Genomic DNA, 11,199 nt, shown 5'->3' on the forward strand with positions numbered 1-11,199 from the left:
TATATATAGAGAGAGAGAGAGAGAGAAGGAGAGGGAGAGGGGGGGGGCCTGGTGCACGAAATTTGTGCGCGGGTAGGGTCTTTAGGCCTGGCTGGCGATCAGGGCTGATTGGGGCCTTCCAGCTGCTGGCCGGGGCCTTCCTTCCCACTGCCAGCTGGGGCCTTCCTTCATTCTGCACCACCCCCTGGTCAGCACACGTCATAGCAAGCGATCGAACTCCTGGTCTCCCAGTCGAACTCCCAAGGGGACACTTTGCATATTAGCCTTTTATATATATAGATATAATAAGGCATATATACATATGCATACAAATATAAACAATTATAAATGCTAAACTACAATTTATAAATTTTACAACAATGCTCAGAATTTGAAAATGTTCCTATAACTTGCCCAAGATCACAAAGCTAAGGTGTTAGGGTGTGGTAGAGGTGGAACTCATATTTAGGTTTTCTAATTATAGTACATTTGCCACTATGCCATAGTTTTATTCTATGGAGAAAAGTTCAGTTTGCATGTTATTATCTGAGATTAAAGAGGTGTTAAGAGCATGGATTTTGGGAAAATGTTTTTGAATCCCTAAAAATATTATTTATTTTCTTTCTTTTTTTAAAGTATATATATATATATATGTATATTTTTTATTTATTTATTTATTTTTATATATTTTATTGATTCTTTACAGAGAGGAAGGGAGAGGGATAGAGAGTTAGAAACATCAATGAGAGAGAAACATCGATCAGCTGCCTCCTGTACACTCCCACTGGGTATGTGCCTGCAACCAAGGTACATGCCCTTGACCAGAATCGAACCTGGGACCCCTGAGTCCGCAGGCCGACGGTCTATCCACTGAGCCAAACTGGTTAGGGCTTAAAGTATATATTTTTATTGATTTCAGAGAGGAAAGGAGAGGGAGAGAGAGAGAGAAAAATCAGTGATGAGAGAGAATCATTGATTGGCTGCCTCCTGCATGCCCCACACTGGGGATAGAGCCCGCAACCTGAGCATGAGCCCTGATCGGGAATCGAACTGTGAATTCCTGATTCATAAGTCAACACTCAACCACAGAGACACGTCAGCTGGGTGAAGATTGTTTATTTTCATATAAAAATTCCCTCATTATTTTTCAGTGTATCTGAATCATAATGATCTGTTGATAAATCTCTTTAGCCTGTTTACCACAACTATACATTGTGGATTAATAGAGTTTTTATAACAACATAAAATATGGCCTGAAGAATTATAAGTCCTTTTATTTTATTTTATTTTTTTAAAAAATACATTTTATTGATTATTATATGAGGAAGAGAGAGGGATAGAGAGCTAGAAACATCGATGAGAGAGAAACATCGATCAACTGCCTATTTTTCAGTGTATCTGAATCATAATGATCTGTTGATAAATCTCTTCAGCCTGTTTACCACAACTATACATTGTGGATTAATAGAGTTTTTATAACAACGTAAGATATGGCCTGAAGAATTATAAGTCCTTTTATGTATTTGATTTGAAATTCTTTCTTTTATAGCACCAGATTTAATATGTATATTTTCCCTCCTGGATATCCTTTTATTTGGACTCTCTGTATAAAATAGAATCAATAGATATTTCAATATGTGTGGTCAATTCTTAGCTGTTAAGTTTATGCCTATTAATCTCATATAATCCTTATATAAAAGTCCCAATTTTGATGCCTTTACTTTACTTATATGTGATTTTGGTTTTAGGTTGGCTTTGATATGAGTAAAGAAGCTGCCAGAAAGTGCTATGAGAAATCTGGCCTGAGACCAAGTGATATTGATGTAATAGAACTTCATGATTGCTTTTCTCCTAACGAACTACTTACTTATGAAGCATTGGGACTCTGTCCAGAAGGTACTATCTTTCATGAGATGCTTATTAACTTAGTTTCTCTGATAAATTTTCATTTTCACCATTAAAGAAAAGAATTCAGTAATTGCTTTCTTCTCTACGTTGCCTCTGCCACACTGCAAAGTGAATGTAAGCTACCTCGATACTGGACTTTTAGAACCTGCAGTCTGGGACAATAGCAACACTGAAATAACAGGGTGTGCAAATAATTTGTATTATGTAAATCAGGGATATTTTTAATGTTCTGTTAAGTGGGGGGGGGGAAGGATACAAAATTACATTTGTAACTCGATATTCAAATTGTGTTTGAAGATTTGCAAAAAGAAAAATGGAAAAACTAGTTTATGGGACCTGGAGGATTTTTCTTTTCATGTTTGAAGTGGTTGCACCATTTTCCATTACTACCAGCGGTGTATGAGAGTTTTAGTTGCTTTAAATCAGTGATGGCGAGCCTTTTGAGCTCGGCGTGTCAGCATTTTGAAAAACCCTAACTTAACTCTGGTGCCGTGTCACATATAGAAATTTTTTGATATTTGCAACCATAGTAAAACAAAGATTTATATTTTTGATAGTTATTTTATATATTTAAATGCCATTTAACAAAGAAAATCAACCCAAAAAATGAGTTCGTGTGTCACCTCTGACACGCGTGTCATAGGTTCGCCATCACTGCTTTAAATCCTTACCAATACTTGATGGGGTCAGTTTTTAAAAGTTTAGCCATTCTAAAGATTATGCAGTATGTCTTATTTTTATATCACTGATGACTAATGATGTTAGCATCTTTTCATGTGTATATTGGTCATACATATATTTTTTTGTGTGAAGTGTCTGTTCAGAACTTTTGCCCTTTAATTATTGGGTTGTTTGCCTTCTTTAAGAGTTGTAAGAATGTATATATAAATTCTGGATAAAGTCATTTGTCTGATATCTGTATGTTGTGAACATTTTCTCCTAGGCTGTGGCTTGCCTTTTGTTTTATTAATAGTGTTGCTTGAAAAACAGCATTTTAAAATTTTGATGAAATACAAATTATCAATATTTTTAATGGTTTATGTTTTTTGTACTCTAAGAAACTTCTGCCTATCTCAAGGTCATAAAGATTTTCTTCTGTTTTTATTTCTAATTCTATAGATTTAGATTTTTTATTTAAGCATATAATCCACTTTGAGTCAATTTTTGTATATGATGTAAAATAAAAGTCGATATTAATCTTTTTTATTTTATACACATATCCAGCACTACTTGCTGAAAAGACTTTTCTCTCCCCATTGAATTGCATTGGCACCTTTGTCCAAAGTCAATTGCCCATATATATGTGAGGGTCCATTTTTTGACTCTTTCTTCTGTTCCATTGATCTACCTTCTTTTAAAAAATACATGTTTTTATTGATTTTTTTAGAGAGAAAGAAAGGGAGAGAGACAGAGAGATGTGAGAGAGAAACATCAATCAGTTGCCTCCCATATGGATCCCGACTGGGGACTGAACCTGTAACCTAGGCATGTGTCTGACTGGGAATTGAACTGGTGGCCTTTGGTGTACTGGACAATGCTCAACCAACTGACCCACACTGGCCTGGGCTGATCTATATTTTTATCTTTTTACCAATACCAAATTATTTTGGCTACTGTAATTACATTATATAGTACTATAGTGTATAGCAAGTCTTGAAATCAAATAGGGTAAGTTCTCCAACTTTAGTCTTTTTTAAAAAAACTTACTTATTTCTTCACCTGAAGATATACTTTTTATTGATTTTAGAGAGAAAGGAGGAGACAGAGAGAGATAGAGAGACACTCAGAGAGAGAGAGGGAGGGAGAGAGAGGGAGAGAGAGAGAAAAACATTGATTAGTTGCCTTCTGCATGTGCCCCAACCAAGGATTGAACCTGCAACCCGAGTATGTTCCCTGACTGGAAATCGAACCTGCCACCTTTTGGTGTATGGAATGATGCTTCAACCAACTGAGCCACACTGGCCAGGGCCAACTTTGTTCTTTTCAAAAATAATTTTAGTTATTTTAGGTCCTATGCATCTCTAAGCACATGTTAGAATCAGTTTGTCAATTTCTATAAAAATACAGCAACAGCCCTAGCCGGTTTGGCTCAGTGGATGGATCGTTGGCCTGTGGACTGAAAGGTCCCAGGTTTGATTCTGGTCAAGGGCGTGTACCTTGGTTGCGGGCACATCCCCAGCAGGAGGTGTGCAGGAGGCAGCTGATCGATGTTTCTCTCTCATCGATGTTTCTAGCGCTCTATCCCTCTCCCTTCCTCTCTGTAAAAAAATCAATAAAATATATTTAAAAAAAATACAGCAACAAAAAACTTGCTGGAATTTTCATTGGGATTTCTTTGAATCTATAGATACATTTAGAGCCAGTTGTCAGTTTAACAATGTTGAATCTTCCAATCCATTAGATGGTATGCATTTCCATTTATTTAGCTTTCCTTTGGAAAATTTCCTAATGGAATATTATCTAACTATAAAAAAGAATGAAAATCTTGCCATTTGCAACAACCCAGGTGGACCTTGAGGGCATTATGTTAAGTGAAATAGAGAAAGACACACTTACATGAGATCTCGGTTTATGGAATCTGGAAACAAAACAAAACAAAAAAACAAGCTCATATATACACAGAACATATTGGTGGTTGCCAGAGGCGAGGGTTGGGGTGTTGGCGGAATGGATGAAGGTAAGTAAAAATATACAAACTTCCAGTTATAAAATAAATAAGTCATGGGGTATGTAATGTACAACTACATTGCATGGTGACTATCCTATATAATAAAGGCTAACATGCAAATCGACTGAAAGGTGGAACGACTGGTCGCTATGACACGCACTGACCACCAGGGGGGCAGATGCTCAATGCAGGAGCTGCCCCCTGGTGCACTCCCACAGGGGGAGCGCTGCTTAGCCAGAAGCCGGGCTGATGGCTGGCGTGTGCAGCGATGGTGGCGGGAGCCTCTCCTGCCTCCCATGGGGAGCGGGCCTAAGCCAGAAGTCGAACATCCCCCGAGGGCTCCCAGACTGTTAGAGGGCACAGGCCAGGCTGAGGGACTCCCAGAGTGCACGGATTTCGTACACTGGGCCTCTAGTAGTTAATAATACTGAATTGTATATTTGAAAGTTGCTACGAATATAGATTGTCAAAATTAGCATCATAAGAAAAGTAAATTTTGTAACTACATTTGGGGATGGATGTTAACTAGACTTATTGTGGTCATTTCACAATACAAACAAATATGAACTCATTATGATGTCACTTGAAACTAATATAATGTTATATGTTAATCATATCTTATAGATTTGATGATTAGATTATGCAAATACATGTGAAATAATTAGAACTAAGGCCTGACAGAATGAGTGCTTAAAAGCTATTAGCTGCCTCTGACAACCACAATTATCCTCATTACCTCAGGATTTCACCTCTCATTACTTTATCAGAAATATCATCTGGAGGAATAATTTATACATTGCATGCTTTTTATTTACCTTTTTACCATTTGGAAGAATGTCATGGGAATTTATAGGAATGTTGAAGTTGCTAAGCATGTAATGTAATTTTTTTCTTTTAAGTTTACGTTTATGGCTCAACAGTATTTTCAGCCATTTCCCTTTATTTCATAAAGTGCTCTTTTTTCTGTCCCTCTCCCTCCCTCTTTCCTGACTATTAAGAATATTTGTATAGTATATGAGAGTATAGTTAAAAATTTAGGGAAATGATTATAGTTTGGCAAAGTTATACATTTTTAAGTGGATATAATTTAATTGTATCCATTTCAATTCTTTTTTGGGGGTCTCTGAATTTCTGTCATACTTGTAGCAATTTTGGAAGCCAAGAACTCTTAGGAATTAATAGGTGCTTTTTTCGTATAGGAAATGTTCTGAAAATATATGCCTTTATTACTCAATATTTATTACCTAACTTTTAAATGTGCTTATATCAATTTGATGTTAGTTTGAACTGTTAAAAAATGTTTGCTGTAAGAAATTCTTGGCTCTATGGAAGTTTAAAAAACGTCATTTGTTCCAATGTTTTTTGTAATATTTGTGAATATATTTTTCCTTCTATAGGACAAGGTGGAAAACTGGTTGATAGAGGAGATAATACTTATGGAGGAAAGTGGGTCATAAATCCTAGTGGTGGATTGATTTCCAAGGGACACCCACTAGGAGCTACAGGTAATGCTGCACAGAGGGTTCACAATCATTTGGCGTAAGTGCGAATGATTAGTTCTTGACTTGAAAGATTGTATTCTCTAAACTTGGTAGCCAGTGTTTTAAATGATTGTTTAGCCACAGTATTTTTTATTTTTCTTTAAGTACAGTATACTTCAGTGATCTTGATTAATTGACGAGAATTTGAATTAATTGGTATTCTAAATTTAACAATTTGTATTTTTTAAAGTTTGAGTATTTTCAAATAGGTGTACAACTTAATTAACAAGATGTTTCCAAATAGACCTGCTAGACCTGCTAGATATGAATCATTTTAAATGAACATCTTAATTATATATAGTTATATATGTGGTTGGTGTTGCAAGGAAATTTTTTCTTTTGAGAGAGCTGAACTAGAACTTATGAAATATGTATTTTATTTTGGTTGGACTGCTGACTGGCCGTGTGACTATTTTGATTAATTACCAATTACTCAATCACTTTGATTCTTAGTTTCCTTAATTATAAAATGAAGGAATTATACAAAGAAATTTCTAAAATAACTTAGTATTCAAATTCTGGGACTTATTTTTATATAGATAGGTGAGCTTTATATTTTTCCATATTGTCTTATATATGAATTAGTTAATTTAGCAAAAATTTATAAATTCTAAGATTCCAAAAATAGATATGTTAGAATTAATAGTGTATTCATTACAGAAATTAATTTTGGTCCATTTCTGTTTATCTCTCACATTTACTGAGCTTATAATTTAGTAGAGAAATAGGTGTACATAGATAGATGGAGAGTAAGAGAGAGAGATAGTAAGATACCTACACACAGGTAGTTGCAATATAATGTGCCACCTTGCCTTTTGTTTCCTGTCTTGTCTGTTCTTTGGCTCCTTTGTCTTTTTCATACTATCTTTTTATTAATTGGTTAATTTTTAGTATTTTATTTTCTCTCTTTTATTGGGTTATTTCTTTTTTTTATTCCTTAGTGTTTGCTCTAGAATTTACAACATGATCTTTAAATTTATCCCAGTCTATCTTCAAATAATGTTATAATACTTCACATAAAATGTAAGGGATTTTTACAGCAGAATATTTCCATTTACTCCCCTCTTATCCTTTGGGCTATTATTGTACTTCTAACTATATTATAAACTCCACAACATATTATTATTTTTATTGCTTTAAGTAGTCTAATATCTTTCAGAGGAATCTAAAAGTGAGAATGAGAGTGGTGTCATTGGGGGTGGGAAAATAACAACATCTGAAAATCCTGTTCTTTATAAAGTACCAAGAACACTGGCAAAAATTGTCAAAATTAACTTCTTTCAGAACATTGGAAATTAACCAGTGGCTTACAACAATCTAGGAGATTATTTATTAAAAACAAATAGCTGAAGAAAAAAATCAAGGCAACAGCAACAACAAAAGAAATAATTTAATCTCTGTAAGAACAGCAAGCTTTGTGGCATTTTGACTTGTACCCTCCTTTCTCCGGCTCCATGGTAGCCTTGGAAACCAGCCGCTGCGGTCATGGTGAGAGTTAATAGTTTCGTTGGCACTGGAGGAGTCAGAATGGAGTGAGAACTCTTTCCACTGAGTTTTTTTTTTTTTTTTTAATATATGTGACTTGTCATTCCTGGTAACCCCTATTCAAAAGTCCTGTTTTTATGTAACCTAACTGAGAACTTGTCATGTGCAAACAGTATTTTCCCAGGACATTTGTTAAGAACAATCAGCAACAACTATTTTACATCATAGCTGCCTGAGGTCCCGATAACAATTGGGGGAAAAAACAAACCAACAAAAAAACTTACAAAGAAAAACCTGGGCAGTGAGATGTTTGTAGGAGGCTTTGAAAATGTGTGACATATTTCTGGAACTCTAGGACAGCAGTTTTCAACCGGTATGCCAAGGCACACTGGTGTGCTGCAAGGATTTTTAAAACATGCGATACCTGATTACTTAGTCCAGCACACTGACCTCTTTTCCCTTAGATCAAGCATGTCAAACCCAAAGGCTAACACGGGCCAAATAAGGTTTAAGTGTATGTGGGCCACAAAAGAACAAAGCTTCAATTTTCATAGAAACATAGGTTTATTTTGATAGAGACATGCTGAATACAAAGGGCTGAAATAAATGAGTGATCGTTAACATAAAATAATAGAACATTTTAATAAAAATATTTTTTTCTTGAACATTAACTTACCAGACACTGAATAACTGCACAAATTAATAAGCGTAACACAAATAAACCTATTTTTTCTTGTTCTCCAAAAGCGAAATATTTCCTATTGCGCACACCAAAACAGTCAGTCCAAGACTAATGACGTGGCAATCGGCTGCTAAAATATTTGCTGATAGTATCAGTGGAGAGAAATGGGATGCCTGCGTGTTAGGTGCATAAGGGAAATGAATGCAACATGATTATAGTAATCAGTCATTAATGAATGTTGTAGTTTGTTATTAATAATTATGTATAACAGGATTTGTAAAAATTAAGTTACCAGATTTTTACTAAAACATTTTTTACATACCGTTATTTTGGCTGGGCCACAAAAATACTCATTGTGGGCTGCATGCAGCCTGCAGGCCGCGAGTTTGACATGCTTGCCTTAGATTGTCAAATTAAAAAATGACAACCTCAACACAACATAGCCACCAAGTATGAATGAATCAAAATTATACCTATTTTTTCTGGTGTGCCGCAGAATTTTAGTAATGAGTTGATGTGTGCCATGAGATGAAAACAGTTGAAAATCCCTGATCTAGGACACCAAGTACATAATATAAGGCTGTGTGTGTGCCCAAGACTCTGTGTATGCCCAGGAAGGACAATAAGGTCCTAAGCGCTTACCTCTGGCTAAACCTGGGGCTCTGCATAAGCAGGAAGTAAATGCTAAAGTGGAGTTGTAAACTGCCTGGGTGAGTGCTGTGACAAAATACACAGAGCCTCTGCAAAGACTGGGATACTTATTAGTTCCAGGCACTTACGGAAGTCTCTGGCCAGCCAGTAGCTGGCCACTAAGCTAACCAAGAAGAAAATCCAGTGGCCAATTGTGACAAGGAATACAGACTTTATAGAATTGGTTTGGAAAAGTCACTAGATAAAAAACAAAAACAAATTCTGGGAAGAGGGGAGAATCTGATTTTTAAAATTGCCACATTATATTATTTAAATTGTACAATTTCCAACAAAAACAATGTGATGTACAAAGAAACAAGAAAGTGTAGCCCATACATGGGGGGAAAGCAGTCAATAGAAACGGAAGTAGCTCAAACATTGGATTTACTAGATAAAGACTTTAAATACAGAGGATGTATTATAGAATTATACACCTGAAACCTATAACCAATGTCACCCTAATAAATTCAATAAATTTTAAAAAGACTTTAAATTAGTTATTTAACTATTTGCAAATAACTAAAGGAAACTATATATAAAGAAATAAAGGAAAGTATAACAATGTTTCACCAAATAGAAAATAACTTAAAAAGAAAATATTTTTTTATTGATTTCAGGGAGGAAGGGAGCGATAGAAACATCAGTGATGAAGAGAATCATTGATTGGCTGCCCTACACTGGGGATCGAGCCCGAAACCCGAGCCCACAACTTGATCATGTGCCCTAACTGGGAATTGAACCATGACCTCCTGGTTCATAGGTTGATGTTCAACCACTGAGCTATGCCAGCCAGGCACTCCTATTTGAGGCTATCATAATAAGGCTGCTGTGAACATTTTTGTACAAGTCTATTTGTGGACATACCTTTTGCATTGCTCTTGGGTTAATCACTCAGTGGAATTGCTGGGTCATAGGGTAGATGTATGTTTAACTTTATAGGATCTGCCAAATCATTCTCCAAAGTGTTATCGTACGTTTTTTAAAAAATATATTTTATTAATTTTTTACAGAGAGGAAGGGAGAGAGATAGAGAGCCAGAAACATTGATGAGAAAGAAACATCGATCAGCTGCCTCCTGCACATCTCCCACTGGGGATGTGCCCACAACCAAGGTACATGCCCTTGACCGGAATCGAACCTGGGACCTTTCAGTCCGCAGGCTGATGCTCTATCCACTGAGCCAAACCGGTTTCGGCAATAACGTTTTTTTAATATTATTGCTCCATGACAAATTTTAACATTTAGTAAGTTTTTTTCTTCCTCCTTACCCTTAGTTCTAATCCTCAGAGTCAACCTCTTTTAATATTTCTTTTGTATTTTTCCAAAATCGTTATGCTTATTACAAATACATATATATATGTGTGTGTTTATACAATCTTTCTGTATTTATGTGTGTATATGAGTATATTTATCACATTGTAGATTACTTTCTTAACTTACATCTTTAAAATCTTATTATCACTTATAAATATTCTTTATTCTCTTTAATGCCTGTGTAGTATTCTCATGGTAAGAAATTTACCTAGTTACTCACTTATTGGTAGACATTTAGATTCTGTGAAGTTTGTCATTATAAAGAATGCTGCAGTGAGTATCCTTGTGTCATTGCATACTTTTGCAAGTGTTACCCACAGGGTAAATTCCAAACAACGGTTAGTTTGTATTTAAAAATAGGTGGAGCCTGACCACGTGGCTCAGTGGTAGAGCGTCAACCTATGACCCAGAGATCATGGTTTGATCCCCAAAATGTGGCATGCAGGAGGGAGCCAATCAGTGATTCTCTCTCATTACTGATGTTTCTGTATCTCTCCCTCTCCCTTACCTCTCTGAAATAAATAAACATATTTTTTAAATTATTAAAAAATATAGGTGGATATTGCAAAATTTTCTTCAAAAGAGATTAAACCTGTGTATATTCCCAGCAATAGAGTATGAGAATGCTTCTTGTCCTATAATCTTCTCAACATTGGATTTTATTTTATTTATTTTATTTTTTTTCAGGCCTCGTCAGCTCTTTTGTTTATTTATTTATTTTTAATTTTTTTTATTGCTTAAAGTATTACAAAGGGTATTACATATGTGTCCTATTTTTTACCCGCCCTTGACAATCCCCTGGCCTCCCCTACTCCCCCCCCCCCCCCCCCGGGGCTTAAGTCCCTTGGGTATGCTTATATGCATGCATAAAAGTCCTTCGGGTGATCTCTTAACCCCCTCCCTCCGGGCCCCCAACCCTCCCCGGGCTTCCC

At 35.8% G+C, this 11,199-nt stretch overlaps 1 protein-coding gene across 1 annotated transcript in view; it reads left to right on the plus strand.

Moving 5' to 3' along the window:
• The window catches only part of SCP2 (sterol carrier protein 2), an 89,544-nt gene that overhangs the window by 21,271 nt on the left and 57,074 nt on the right, over positions 1–11,199 (plus strand). Inside the window, exons 8-9 of the mRNA XM_014454659.2 lie at positions 1,728–1,875; positions 5,953–6,060. Coding sequence (XP_014310145.2) covers positions 1,728–1,875; positions 5,953–6,060 — 256 coding nt within the window. The remainder of the gene's footprint in view (positions 1–1,727; positions 1,876–5,952; positions 6,061–11,199) is intronic.

Source organism: Myotis lucifugus, unplaced genomic scaffold (assembly GCF_000147115.1).
Source record: "Myotis lucifugus unplaced genomic scaffold, Myoluc2.0 scaffold_37, whole genome shotgun sequence".
Classification (NCBI taxonomy): domain Eukaryota; kingdom Metazoa; phylum Chordata; class Mammalia; order Chiroptera; family Vespertilionidae; genus Myotis; species Myotis lucifugus.